At 37.0% G+C, this 15323-nt stretch overlaps 2 protein-coding genes across 3 annotated transcripts; both read right to left on the bottom strand.

Moving 5' to 3' along the window:
* Window positions 1-470: 470 nt before the first annotated feature.
* On the bottom strand, window positions 471-3032 carry LOC120081971 (protein GRAVITROPIC IN THE LIGHT 1). Its single transcript, XM_039037157.1, has one exon. It carries the CDS (start codon window positions 2077-2079, stop codon window positions 682-684), a length of 1398 nt encoding a protein of 465 aa, XP_038893085.1. The 5' UTR covers window positions 2080-3032; the 3' UTR covers window positions 471-681.
* Window positions 3033-5423: 2391 nt separating this feature from the next.
* LOC120081546 (ER lumen protein-retaining receptor A) lies at window positions 5424-13792 on the bottom strand. Of its 2 annotated transcripts, XR_005482878.1 has the most exons (7): window positions 13545-13792; window positions 12785-13050; window positions 7669-7784; window positions 6927-7000; window positions 6778-6841; window positions 6485-6675; window positions 5424-5674 (listed from the first exon to the last, which is right to left on the bottom strand). XR_005482878.1 is itself a non-coding variant. In XM_039036525.1 (6 exons), exons 1-6 carry the CDS (start codon window positions 13633-13635, stop codon window positions 6639-6641), a joined length of 648 nt encoding a protein of 215 aa, XP_038892453.1. In that variant the 5' UTR covers window positions 13636-13792; the 3' UTR covers window positions 6081-6638. The 2 variants fall into 2 exon arrangements, 1 of the variants encoding a protein (XP_038892453.1); XM_039036525.1 differs by lacking the exon at window positions 5424-5674 and having other exon boundaries at window positions 6081-6675.
* Window positions 13793-15323: the final 1531 nt, after the last annotated feature.

Raw genomic sequence — 15323 nt, 5'->3', positions numbered from 1 at the left:
GGGTCATCATTTTTGCCAACACTTAATTCAAAAGAAAAAGAAGAAAAGGAAGATGCCATGATAGTGTTTGGTTCAAAATTATTTGCATTATATTTATATCCATTCAACTTGGCAAGCATTGTCCATTCCACCTTTACACCACAAATCTTTGTGCCCAAGCTTCAACTTAAAAATCATTTTTTTCTCAATAATATCATTATGCATGCCTACAAACTACACATAAATGTTATAATTTTCATATTCTATGGCCTTAATTTTTCAATTAAAGTGTTTCAATTTAATTTCTAGTCATAACCAACCTAAATTTAATTAAGACCTCTTTTTTTAAAAGTAGAACTCAAGCTGATGAAGAAAAATGATTTTCGTTTTTTTCCGTAAAGTGAAGATTAAATATTTTTTTTAATGAGAATTCTCTCTCTCTTTTTTTTTAATGAAAAAAATCATTTAAAGCATATTATTTTAGTTTGAATAGTAGCTCAAATATATATTATAGCATAAGTGTGACTGTATATAATACAGATATTTATACAATTCATTGAAAAAATTTAAAATAGTTTACAGTACGCTGAGTAATCTCTTCCATCAATTTTGATCTAGCGGTCATGGAAGCTTAGCATCCAACGGCTGAGAATTGCCGAACAATCAATCACATTTGTTCCGAGTTCCGGCCCGCATTGGACTTTAGCGACTCGGCGGCGATAAATAAACCCGACTCTGGACCACCGTCTCTCCAATCTTGAAACCCGGAACTACGGTGAAACGGACTCGGGGCTCCGACCCGGATCCTACGGCGGAGTCGTTCATATCCGCCGGAGAAAACAAGGTCTCTTCGGTAACGCATTGCATGTAAACTTCTGAGAATCTGCTGTTCTTCCTTACTTGGAAGATCGTAACGTCGTTGTGAAGTGAAAATGCCAAACACCGTAGAAGCCAAACGCGCTTCGACATCTCGGCGAAGGCGGCGAAGAACGTCGTGTCGGGAACGCCACCGGAGCTCATGATTTTTCGCTGGTTTAGATTTCCGAAGAGAGAGCACTCCATTTTCGCGTGGACGAGTTGGAGGTACTTGGCGCGGGTGAATTTAGCGAATGTGGAGTTAGGGTTTTGAGATATGAAGATTTTAGGGTTTACTGGTTTGAGCTTCTTGAATTTTTCGAACATATGGTGGTTTTGCTGCTTATCGTGGGAAATGGAATCGTTTTGGAGTAAGAAATTTGCGTCGGCTGTAAAACCCTCGAACATGGTTTTGCAGACGAACGATTCGAAAGCGAAGCTGCGATGGGTTGGCTCTGGGAATTTGGTGTCGGAATCGACGATGCATTGGACGGCCGCGTTCAGGTCCCAGCTTGCTGATTCCATTTCGCAGATCATCAATTTCACGAAATTTCTGATGGATCTTAGGGTATAATGCAGGAATTGGGCAAAATGGGTTGGATTCAGTAGAGGAAATTGAAGATTATCAAACATGGACAAGGAACCACTTGCATTCAGCTTCTTCTCCAACGATTTGTTGAACGAAATTGATTCGCCGAGCTTTTTCTTCAACGAGATAATGCCGGTATCTTTCTGCTCCGATTCAGCCTGCAATTTCTTAATCGTTATTTCATATGTTTTCATCAAACTTTGCTGTTCTTGAATCTCTGAAAGCATCAACGTCACTTGGGGTGAGAGATCGAGTTCTTTCTTTATGAAGCTTCGTTTCAACTCTGAAATGACCTTCAATTCATCTACCACCGCCTGGTCTGCAGCTTGAATTGCGTCGCTGTTGTAAGGACTCTGTGCCATTTGAAGCTCAGCGTAAGCTGCTTTGATTGAAGTAACGCTCGCAAAAAGCTTCGCAACCAGAGCTTCCATGACTGCCCTGTTTCGAGCTTTGACATCTTCTTCATTTCTCTCAAAGATTTGGGATTTTCCTCCATGAATAGTCGAATCTTCCTTGAATTTGTTGTGAGAAACCAGAACGCAGATTCCATTACTGGACGCAATCCGAGTTGCATTCCTGAGGTTGATTACCTTCTGAAATGTTCTGGCAAATCTCGTCTTGCTCTTCATAGATGATTTGGGTTTGATTGTTTCCATAAGAAAAAAGAAAAAAGAACACACGCACACACTCAAAACAGAGTTATATTGAACTCAAAAGAGAGAGATTGTTCCAATGGAGAATGGAAGTGGAAGAATTGGTGATTGGCGAAGGAAAACAGAGGAAGTAGTAAAAAGGGCTAAAGGAAGAAAAAAGTGATTAAAAGAGTAGAATTTTCTTTGCAAAAAGCAAAAGCAGGAACTTTGACTGTATCTTAGATTAATGCCGGAAATGGAGGTCCAGGTCTAAAAAAGCGAATATTTAAAGCACAGGTGGGAAGAAAAGAAAAGGAAAAGGAAGGCATAGCCATAGTCACAGCCACAGCCACAGCCATTGCCATAGCCACACTGTCAAGAAAGAATGTAATGCAGTTACTGAGGATAAGTACAGCTAGAAAACCCCATGAGTCTTCAACAACTTAATAATACTCTGATTTGCCATGGATAATGAAATGGTTCTGCTTCAAATGGAAGAAAGGATGTTCTTCAAGCTCAATTTAATAATATGGTTTTAAGAATATTTTGGTGGCTCCATCAGCCTCAGCCTGGAGGTATGATATTATTACAAATATTTGTGAAGTCTACGTTTGTAAGGTGATTGATTAGGTTTGGCTGCGATCAAATCATGGACCCTACACTAAACCCAGTTTTAATCATTGCCATTACAGGTTTCTCTCTTTTCTAATCTTCATGCACAAATCTTCTAAGCTTACACATATCTGAGAGTCTGAGACTGTAGTCCTATCTATTATGTATTGTCTATCTCAATAATTACAACTCTTTAATACACTTGACTTGAGAATATGTAGAGCCAAAAAAAGACGAAGGCATAGAGCCATACTCAAAAATAGTTATTTTTGTCATGTGATGAGTGAGAATGAAACCATTGGTGCAGCAAAAAGAAAAGATTTAAGAATGAAGGAAAGCTGTATTCTTGTCACCATCCTTCTTTCGGTTCCCTTTTGCAACGTCTTCATTTGGGTCCTATAAAAATACAAAAGCAACATTTAATTTATCTTAAAAAACGATCAGATAGCTGATAGAATGTTCTTTGTTCTGTTTTTCTTTTCAATGGTCACAAACTCACAAGAGTAAAATGATCACAATAGTGACCATTTTGGGGAAGAAATTTTGGTTTAAGTAAAAAAGGTAGTGGAGTGAAGGAGGGGGAATTAATATGCAAAGTAAAAAAAAAAAAAAAAATGAGGAGTCTTCATTAAGAGGGTTGTCTCAATGGCCAAATGGGTCCTCGCTGCTCCATATTTCCGACACAAATGAGACAAAATTAGTGCAGTAAACTCAGCTAACTTCCAATGGCGGACACCACAATGTTTGCTTCTTCTCTTAACCATCAATCATACATTCTCCCACAAATTTCCTTCTAATATATTTCTATAATCAAATGTATCAATGTTTGATTACTCCTAATCCTTAATCTCAACATGCCTACATTTAAAAAATTGATGGTTGAATTCTTTGTCCTCCAATTGTAAACAAACATTTTATTTTGCTTCTCCTATTTTCTTTTCTGGCATGCAATATACTGTCACTTTTCTTTGATATATATATGTATATAGGATCATTTAAATGATTATAATGGAGGCACTAAGCATGCTTCAATCGATTGGTGACATCAATTTATATTCACATGCAGACACAAGAAGCAAAAAGTTTTAATATTGGGTTCATTTTGGCCTTTCCCTGTTTATCTTTTGTGGTTTTTCTTCTTTAGTCAATGAATATGAACCCCTTTTTTCTCTCAATTCCAAAATTGTAGTTGTTAACAAATGACAATGATAAATGACAAAGTGAACGACAGAGAAATGTTTAAAGAAAGAGAAAACATTAGAAAAATAGAAAACAAAATTCACGATGATTAAAATTTTGCAAAATGTACTGTCGTCAATACTTTTAATATATAATATGAGTGCACAAGTGTCCACTAATTCTTGTTTTTCATCTCTCTATGGCTAACATTGCTGTTCATTTTTTTTTGGTAGTTCGAATGAAAAATTAAGGGGCGTTTGTTTTTTGGGAAGGTAGATAAACGTAATATTTAAATATCCGAAATAATAGATGTCCAAAATTACAAATGTCCAAAATTTCTCGTTCTTCAATTTTCATTTCTCCACAGCTAACATTACTGTAATTTTTTTGGTAGTTTGAATGAAAACTAATATAAATATAAAAAGAAAATATGGACTAATGTCTAATAGGCCTATAAACAGTTAATTTTGTGTCTAATAAATTTTGAACTTACAAAAAAAACCTAATAGATTCTTAAATTTTAAATTTTATGTAAATTAAGTTTTAGAACTTTAAATCTAGTAAATCTTTAAATTTCCAATTTTATGTCCAATAGATTCTAAACTTTTAACTTTTGTATCTAATAGATCTTTAACCTATTCAATAATTTTAGAAAAATTCGCTTGTCTACTAAACATAAAACTAAAATTTAGATTTTCTTTGGACATAAAATCCTATTTATTTCCAATAGATTAATTATCAATTATTTTTTTAAAGAGAAAATTAAATATATCAAGAACTCATTAGATACAAAATTGAAAATTTATGAACCTACAAAAAAAAAAATCAAAAGTTATTAGAAGTTTATTTGAAAAAAAAAATGGAAGATTCTATAACTTATTGAATACTTTTTAAAGTTTAGAGACCGAATGAGTACATACCTAAAAATTTATAGGCTAAATTACCTAAAAATTTAAAACTAAATTTACAATTTAGCCTAACTAATACATGAACGTGTTTTATATTATAATTTTTGTTTCTTTTACAATATTATATGATCTATAGTAAAGCCATTTTAATTTTGAAAAAAATGAAATAAATTTATAACATGAAAAAGTATAAATATATATATAAAATTTATTTACTTCTTTCAAATTATTCACATTTTGAATTTATAAAACGAAAAATGGGATGCCAAACATCTCCTTGAAAATCATAAGGTAGATCTTTGAATTGAGATTAAAAACAAAAAAAGGGGTCATACACATAACTAACAGTACTATTGTCCAAAAAGTAGTGGAATAAGACTAAAATGACAAGAGATGTGAAAGTGGAAGCCTGGGCAGGCAAGCCAAGCCTGGGGTTGAAATTTTGAAAAGGATTCACACTTGCAATCAAGAATTGAGAAGAATGGTGAAGCTTTTGGGGATTGGCAAAGCACTTTGGTAGGCCTAATCCTATCCCAAGTGCTTCTGCACTTTGCTTTAACCACTGGTCAGTGGGCCTTCACAAACTCACCTCAAAAGACTCAATTCATAGCCTTCACTTCTCCACAAGAAAGAAATTCAAATTCCTTTTTAATAGCACTCTTTAATATGTATGCTCGTCATTTCAATTCGACTAATCCCTTATATTATACCATACACCCAACCATTACAAAATTCAAAGTTATCTTTTACAGAAACTTTCTTTTCAACATAATACAATATGACTTTGATTCGTTTATAATTTGTTTTTCCTTTGTACACCTGAACCAGCCTTATCTTCAGATCAGACATATTGATTCTTCTTTTCCTTTGACAAGCGGTGGCTGCAGGTTAAAGTAGAGAGTTGTCTGATGATACTTACACTGTGAAGCACAAACAAAGTAGAAAACAAAAAACTCAGAAACCATCAATGGCTTTTTGAATAACATTAGTGACGGGTTGTGTACAGCAACTAAAGGGGAGGGGAAAAAATAAATAAAATAAAAGTTTCGTAGCTCTGCTATACTGTAAAATACATCAATGTGTTTTACATAGTTTCAGCCAACCCTTATACATCGTGCAACACTACCAAAAAGTAGTCAATAATTAACTTCATATTTGTGGAATGGTCCAAAAAGCATTCAATAATATCCTTCACTGTTTTTATTTAATTGTTCACTGAATTGAGTAATTCTTTAGGATCTCTACCATTTTCTTCTGTAATTGTAATCCACATATTCATTTAAGAAAAAAAAAAATCAGATCGATAACCTAAAATTTAACAGAAAATTTCACAAGAAACAAGAAGACAACATTTGCCAAATGAGTACTCAGCTTCCAATTTGATCACAACAATAACGATGGAGGATACCAAAAAGTCGTGTTGTATTTAATAGAAATACTGGAAAACTAAAAACCATACTGCCATTGATATCTATTAGTAGTTGCAGTGAAAATGAACTTCAAATTTGTTCTCTCAAAGTGAAAGTGGTTTCCTACGCCTTGACAATGAACGTAGGAACTACAGAATGGACTCCTGCATCAGCTTATATAATCTTGATGTCAGTCCTCCCAAGGATATCTTTACAAGTTAGCAATGAAGAAGAGCAACCTAACCTTGGAAACTATAATTAACTATGAACAGGGTTAATCAAAAAGTCCCTATGAAATTTCAGTATGCATCAAGAACCCACCTGAGGTTCTCTACCCGGAAATGAAGGAACTTGTGATGATTGAAGTTAGGTGTTCTACTTCTATCCCCACTCCCAAGCCATATTTACCTACCATGATGTAAAAACATAACTGGATCTCAAGCTCCATAACATCATACACTGATTCTAGATTTAATCAAGCTGGCAACTGAAGCTTCGCGTTGTTTTTCCAGCTGCAAAAGTTAGATTAAAAAAAAAAAAACATCACTCTATATGATACAGCAGTGTAGAGCAAAACTAAAACAATAGCCCGCATAGGAATTTGATTTAATCACCTAATGTAGTAGTAGTAAAAAAAATCAGCATATAAAGCCGTCTGAACCAGGCCAGCAATGCAAGCTACAAGAACAAAACACCATGTAAGACATTTAAAGATAACGACCAAGAGTTTGTGTGACCAAGCCAAGACCAACACGAATCTTACCTATCCACCGATTGAAGTGTATGTCTGTGAAGTATCGGTAGATCCAGTTGAGGATGTAGAGTGCACGATAAGCTCTGCAGAATAATTTTAGTTCCAATCAGAAGAACTATTTTTACAAAATAATTTTGAGAGGGCACACCCAGAAGAAGCTAGGATCTTAGCTACAGTAAGAACTTCTTCCCAAGAAAATCAACAAGAATGGTATCTGTGACTTCTATACTGTTGGTAGAACAAATTTCATGTACAAACTAGTTGTTGAAGCCTTCCCCATGACAAAAAGGCCGCCAACAGTCATAGATTCATATCAAACATATACAAATTTTCTTAAAGAATATATTGAATACATAGTGCATGGCTGCTTAGTCCAATGACATTGAACATGAAGGATTTTTCATAAACCAGTCAAAATAAGCATCATCGTTCCTATAACAATAACAACAATAATAATAATAATAATAAGCATCATCATGCTCAGGCATCCAAAAAATATTAATAGTTTCTGGACAGCAATTCACAAAAATCCTTGACCATGTGAAACTAAAAGCCCATTCATACATGTCAGTTAGAAAATTTATTGTTTTGCAAATTGGTCATTAGCTGTAAAGGAGATGACTACGTCTAACATGAATAGCAGAAACAGAAAAAGAATGAGTGATCATATTCTTTTAAAGATGATGAGGTTATAAAGCAAGAAAGTAATTCTTCCATTAAGATCCACCAGCCATAAAGGAAATATACAAACCCAAGAAAGAAGACATAATGGCCAGTTAAATTGTCAACATTTCCACTTCGTTGCAATAAGACTAATTGAGGAAGAATTGCTACGGCCTCCAAGTAGATTGAAAATGCCCAAAAGATCTGGAGCAAAAAAAGTTCAGCAATATCATTTTTCTATTGAGTCATATTGTTGCTCGTACAGAATGAACATAGGAAACACCAAACAGGGTGGATCAGAGTAACAATGTGGATTACTTATAAAGTAATGAAAAATTATAGCCATTCCTAACAAGTACTAACAAAAGTGAAGTCAGCATGACTATGACGGTAACATTGCAAGATGTATCCCGTCAATCAACAGAAAGGGGTAATAGGGAGTGATAAAACTACATTAGCAAATTTTAGTTGTTCATTAAAGGATGCAAATTTTAGTTTCAAAACTGATGTTCCATGAAAATAGTTAAGACGTAATCCTTATTCCACTGGGGTAAACAATTTGTTAGGTACCCGCCTCCCCTGCACTCAGAAATACCCAACAACAAGACAAAATATCCAAAACAAAGTACCACGAGTCGTTTATTGATCTCAAGAACAGGAAGAAGTCTGATTACAAGACTGAGAAACAACAGCAGTTGACCCTATTCAGAGAAATGATGATGGAAATACTTGCACGAAAAGAAAGATGCAACCAGCCAATTTGAGAGGGCTGGAACTCTAAAAGCCTCACTCTGCTTTTTACCCGAAAAGATGCCCCTCTACTCAATCCCAACATTCCTTATATGGTAAAACAGTGGTCCCCTCCCCTAACTAATTCTCACATCCCACTTCCTCTATAGGTAAAATGTTAGGGGAATTCCCTTTTCTGCCCCTCCTTTGGTATGTATGGATTACCGGTGGTCTGACAGTACCCCCCTCCTCGAGATGCACCTTGTTCTCAAGGTGGAGCGTGGGAAATTGTTCATTCATTTGATAGACCGGCTCCCAAGTGGTCTCTCTTGGGAAGATTTTTCCACTTCACCAGCCATTCATTTGTTGTTAATTCTCCATTCCAACGCACCCCAAGTATGGCTTCAGGTACAATTTGGAGTTCAAACTCTTCTGTCAATACCGGGGGATGGTGTTGCACATGTGCTTTTTTTTCCCAACTTCTTTTTCAGCCGTGACACATGAAAAACGTTACAGATACTGGCTTCGTCTGGTAATTCTAACTTGTATGCTACTTCCCCAATTCGTTCCAATACTTTGTAGGGCCCATAGAAGCGAGGAGAAAGTTTCTCACACCTCTTTCTCACCAGAGAATGTTGCCTGTAAGGTCGTAGTTTCAAGACACCTCATCTCCAATTTCAAATACTAAGTCCCGTCTCTTTAAGTCCACTTGCTTTTTCATCCAGTTTTGGGCTATTACCAAGTGTTCTTCCAGGTTGTATCCCTTGCCATTAACTTCTGTTCAACCAGATCATTTGATGTCTTCTTCTCCCCATAAGATATGAGAGGTGGGGGAGCACGCCCAAATACTGACTGGTAAGGGGTTGTTTTGATAGATGCATGGAAGGTCGTGTTATAACATAGCTCAGCCCAAGGTATCCAAGTGCTCCATTTGGTTGGTTGTTCATTGCAGAATCAACGCAAGTACGTTTCAAGACAACAGTTAACCCTTTCCATTTGCCCATCCATTTGGGGGTGGAATGTGATGCTTCTCTTCGGTACTGTCTCCATCATTGTAAATAGCTCCTTCCAAAAATTACCGAGGAAAATCTTATCTCGATTAGTGATTATGGTCTTCGGGACTCCATGGTGGCACACCACCTCATGAACAAACAACTCTGCTACCTCTTTGGTGAAGGGGTGCTTTAAACATATGAAGTGAGCGTATTTACTCAAGTGATCCATGACCACCATGATGGCGTTGTAACCCCCTGACTTCGGCAACCCTTCAACAAAATCCATTGTTAAATCATCCCAAATTTGATAAGGAATGGACAATGGCTGTAACACCCGGGCTGGAGTTAGAGCCTCGGTCTTATTCCATTGACAGATTTCACATTGTTCCACATACTTCTTAACATCTGACTTCATTCCTGGCCCAAAATAACTCACCAGACATACGCTTATATGTACGAAGGAACCCGGAATGTCCTCCCAAAACCGAGTCACGAAATGTATGTAGTAGCGCTGGAATTAATGATGAGGACTTAGAGAGTACTAACCTTCCCTTGTACAACAATTTCCCATGTTTTAGTTGATACTTGGGGTTGCCCTCCAAATCGTCCTTCAACCCTGCTATAATCCGTTGCAATTCCTCATCCCCTTCGACTTCTTTCAAGGCTATTTCCACATCCACCAAGGCTAGGGTACATAACACTAAGAACTCGGCAGCTAGGGGTAAATGAGATAAGGCATCTTTCACTTTGTTTTGCATCTTAGGTTGATATAGGATGTCGAAATCATGACCCATAAGTTTAGTTAACCAACGTTAAAACTGAGGTTGCACTTCCCGTTGCTCTATCAGAAATTTTAATGCCTTCTGGTCAAAAATCACCGTGAACTTGTTCCCCAATAAATAATGTCTCCATTTCTATACAAACGACACAACTACCATCAACTCCCTCTCATACATCGACTTCCCCTATGCTCGTCATGATAATTGTTGACTGAAGAAAGCAATGGGTCTGTAGTTTTGTGATAGAACCGCTCCCAATCCAAACCCTGAAGCGTCTGTTTCAATCACGAATGGTTGGGAAAAGTCTGGCAATGCTAACACTAGGATCGTAGTCATGGTTGTTTTCAACTCTTCGAATGCCTTAGAGGTTGCCTTGTCCCATTTAAACGAATTTTTCTGTAGCAACTTAGTCAATGGTGTTGTTGTCATCCCATATCCCTTAACGAATCGCCTGTTGTACCCAATCAATCCCAAGAATCCCCTCAATTCAGACACATTCCTAGGTTGAGGCCATTGTAGCATCACTTTAATTTTCTCGTTGTCTGCCTCCACTCTGCGCTGGGGTATCCAATGCCCCAAGAATTGTATACAGTATTGGCAGAACATGCACTTCTTCTTATTAGCAAACAAGTGGTTATCCCTCAAAACATTGAAGACGATTGCTAAGTGCATTTCGTGGGTAGTGATGTTAGGGCTGTAAACCAAAATGTCATCAAAGAATACCAAAACAAAATGACGAAGAAATGGCCAGAATATCTGATTCATTAACGATTGAAATGTTGTTGGGGCGTTGGTCAATAATCCAAAGGGCATGACTAGGAATTCGTAATGCCCTTCGTGGGTGCGAAATGTCATCTTCTCTATGTCTCCCTCTCATCCTAATCTGGTGGTACCTGGATCCTAAGTTCAATTTGAAATATACTGCAGAGTTGTGTAATTCATCTAACAGTTCTTCAATAACCGGAATTGGAAACTTATCAGCTACGGTCACTTGATTCAATTTTCAGTAATCGACGCAGAATCTCCAACTTTCGTCTTTCTTTCATATTAGGAAGACTGGGCTTGAATAGGGGCTACAACTAGGCCTTATGATTTCTGCTTGCAGCATTTCGTCAACCAACTTTTCGATCTCTTCCTTTTAAGTGTGCCCATACTTATACGACCTAACGTTCACCAGTGCTTGCCCTTCCCTGATCACAATCTTGTGGTTGACCGCACGCTTTGAGGGAAGGACATTCGGTGTTCCGAATATGTCTTCACTCTTTTCCAAGAGCGCTTGGATCATCACTGAAAGAACCTCAACATTTCCGCCATTAATCCCTTGTTCATTCCCTGCATCCCCTTCAATTTCCGTGTTCTGAAACTCGATAAAAAAATCCTTTGTCGTCTTCTTCCCATATCTTGGACAAAGCCTTCAGTGTTACTTCAGTTTTAGTGAGCGATGGATCCCCCCAGAGAGTTGCATGTTTCTTGTTCACCGCGAACGACATCGTTAGGGACGGCCAATGTACTCCAATGAACCCTGTTGTGAACCGTCACTGCATCCTGAGCACCACATCCATCCTTCCCGGATTGATTGGGAGGAAGTTGGTTGTTACCACCAGTTCGGGCAAATTTAGCACCACGGCTTTACAAATTCCATTTCCTTTAATTACCACTCTGTTGCCTATAACCACTCCGTACTTGGTGGTCTCCGATAGAAGTAGGTTCATCTCCGATACGAGTCGCTGATGGATAAAGTTATGTGTGGCCCCACAATCAATAAGAACTATGACTTCCCTTCCTTCGATCATCCCTTTTAATTTTATCGTTCCTCTCTTGGAGAACCCTAGCATCGACCTCGATGAAATCTTCACCTCTTCCACTATCTTGAATGTATTCAACTCTGGAACGTCTTCGCCATCCGCTATTTCTACTTCCTTGAAGTCTGCCTCGTCATTGGCGATGAATAACAAATGGGCACACTCAAAAGGAAGAGATCAAAAAGTTGTTAGGTACCCGCTTCCCTGCACTTAGAAATACACAACGACAAGCCAAAATATCCAAAATAAAGTACCACCAATCGTTTATTGATCTCAAGAACAGGAAGAAGTCTGATTACAAGACTGAGAAACAACAACAATTGACCCTAATCAGAGAAACAATAATGGAAATACTTGCAGGAAAAGAAAGAAGCAAACAGCCCATTCGAGAGGGTTGGGACTCTCCTCTAAAAGCCTCACTCTGCGTTTTACCCGAAAAGATGCCCCTCTACTCAATCCCAACATTCCTTATATGGTAAAACAGTGGTCCCCCCCAACTAATTCTCACGTCTCACTTCCTCTACAGGTAAAATATTAGGGGAATTCCCTTTTCTGCCCCTCCTTTGGTATGTATGAATTACCGGTGGTCTAACACAATGCATAGCGATAGTAAACTGCTCAAGGTTCTTTGTCCTGGAGGGTTTACAGTAGTGTTCTAGTGCTTGTGCAGGCTTTCACGAAACCAATGTTGTGAACTTTTACAGTTAAGTGGATAAATTATCGCCCTGGTTTTAATTTCACATGCAAATAGCCTAATGGGGATGAAATCTGGAAAATATGAACTCATTAGACTCATCATATATACAACCTACTGAATAGATAACTATGTATATTAACACAATGCCTCCCCTCAAACCATTAAATGCGAACTAAAATCATTTATATTAAAAATGTCTCACCTCTTGAAACCCAAACTTTTCATTCACTAAAAGGGCGAGAATGAAACATCCAGCAACAAGAAAATAATAACGAAAAGTGTCCAGGTCTTTATCATATGACCGCCTCACGATTGGATGCACCCGCATACACCAAACAATTGCCAGAGAGCTCGCTATAAAAATCATCTTCATCACAGTATTATAGACAGATATGAAGTCCGTGAACAGATCCAAATACCGGGTGAGAAAAACAAGGGCATACAGCTCCTGAGTCTTGAGTGAAATTCCTTCAAAATATGAATTTTAAAAATCAGTTCCACGTTCATGTTCCAATTAAGCAAAAGTGCTGATGAAGGGTCTTTAAACCATCTATATCCGGCTCACGAAAATCAACTCGGTAAAGAATCAATCTTTAACCCAACTATCCCGAAAACTAAGGGGGAATAATGCTATCAATCATCAGCACAAAAAGAACCAAAAGCCCTAATCGTCCGTCCAATCTTCAGCACAAAAAGTTTAACAAAAAGTTCATTAAAATTCAATTGACCAATTATAACACCTATCTGGAAGCTGAACTGATTAAAGCTCTGGTTCAAGACGTCGATATCAGGACCCCATTTTCCAATTCTATTACAGTGGGATCCACCATTGAGACACAAAAACTAAAAGAACATATGGAGACCCACACTGTTGTTTCCCATTTCTTTGTATCACTTTCCACTTCCTTAAAGCCAGAAACAAACAGAGGAAAAATGAAAAAGAAAGGGGAGGTGATAATTACCCGAGCAGGATTTGGTAGCGTATATTTTGAGGAGAAGGACTAAAATACTGATCAAGTGTGTCATATCGCCGGCGAACCTGAAAATATTCATGGTTTTGAGAGTGAAGAAGACAACCGGTACCTAGATTTTGGGGACAATTGAAGCGCGGAAGCCGGAGAAGCGAAACGAGAGAAGATTGGGAAAGGAAAAGAGGCGGAGGGAATTTTGAACGGAATGGAAATGGGAACAAACGTGGCAATTGGTAACGCACTCTATCTCCACGATGTTCTGTGTATTCGCCACCAACAAAAGTGACACCTGGCGATACACATCATCAAGTTGACCATGACACTGTCCACATCATTCTTTTGTTATTGACTTTTATATCTACAAGTTATAAATTTGTTCTTTATACATTAAATATCACATTTATGGCAAATTAATTAAGCCTCTCATGTAATAGAAATTAGAAAATGTTAGAAATTTCTTTAATAATAAAATGTTGAATGTGGATTTTAGCCACTTAAAGTATACTCTAATTAAAAACAAAATATTAATTAAAAAAAAACTACCTGACATGTGTATTATACTAATTTTAATTTTTCTTCCAAATTAGTTAAAGCATTCCAGGTTTATTTTTTCTAATTAAGTTCAATGATTATAGAGTGAAAAATCCATCATTTTTTAAAATAGTAATTAATATCTTACTTATTAAATTATGCATGGATTGACGCTAGAATGTATGTCATTATTCTATTAATGATGAACTAAATAGGTGTATGGTTAAAATAAAATTTTCTGAAATTGAAAAGTTATATAGCGCCACATCACCCAAACTACACAACCCACAATTTATTGTTTAGCCATTTTCTCCGTCTCTACCATTGTTTTTTACAACTAAGAGACTATTGGTTAAAATAAAATTTTATAAAATTGAAAAGTTTTTGACCTTTTTGAAAAGGGTTAGTTATAGATAATAAGCAGACAAGCCAGAATGGGCGGTTGGGTTTTTGTGTCGATATGAATACCATGGGTCGAGCCCAGGCCCAAGCAAAAAGTTCATTTGATAACGGGTTGGGCTTGGCCCACCCAACAAGACCTATGTTACATTCCATCCAATGAACGGCCAGGCATAAGCATCTTTCTTACATTACATAAGTCATAACATAACAAATTAACAATACTAATGTCCTATTAATAATATAATAGATTGAAAAGGCGGCCAAAATATTATGAAATAAGAAAAGGTGAAGGATACAAAAGTAATTGAGTTTGGCAGAATTGTTAGATTGTCCATCTTCTGAAAGTTAGCAAAACAAGAAAATCATTCCCCATATTGTAAAAAAAGTAGAGAAAATAAAAGTTGCTGCAATGAATTGAACCCACCTCCCAAAAAGTGATAAATATAAAGTTTGAAACAGCCGCAAAGGTCGCCATTAGCACGTGAAAAAACCTTCAATTTCAATGTGGCTGCCAAACTCCATTAATTTAATCACTTAATAACACATTACAATGTAAATTTAGTATCATTTCCATGCCCCTGTCTCTTGGGAACTAGACACCTTTCAACTTTCCCGATCCACTTAAATCATACCCTCCACTCCACAGTGCTATACATAGTCAATTAATTCCCTAGCCTGACACATTTGCACTTGTTCTGATCTGCTAATTCATTCGATTCACAAACTCAAACTGGAGTGTTCTTCTAATCATTTGCTTTTTGGTCATGATTTGAACAATACCTGGATGGCATGCTATAATGTTCAAATTTGGGTTTAGGGGTAACAGTTGTGGCTAGG

Source organism: Benincasa hispida, chromosome 7 (genome assembly GCF_009727055.1).
Source record: "Benincasa hispida cultivar B227 chromosome 7, ASM972705v1, whole genome shotgun sequence".
Taxonomy (NCBI): domain Eukaryota; kingdom Viridiplantae; phylum Streptophyta; class Magnoliopsida; order Cucurbitales; family Cucurbitaceae; genus Benincasa; species Benincasa hispida.
The sequence above is the reverse complement of the archived record's forward strand: the minus strand, read 5'-3'. Positions and strand labels throughout refer to the sequence as shown.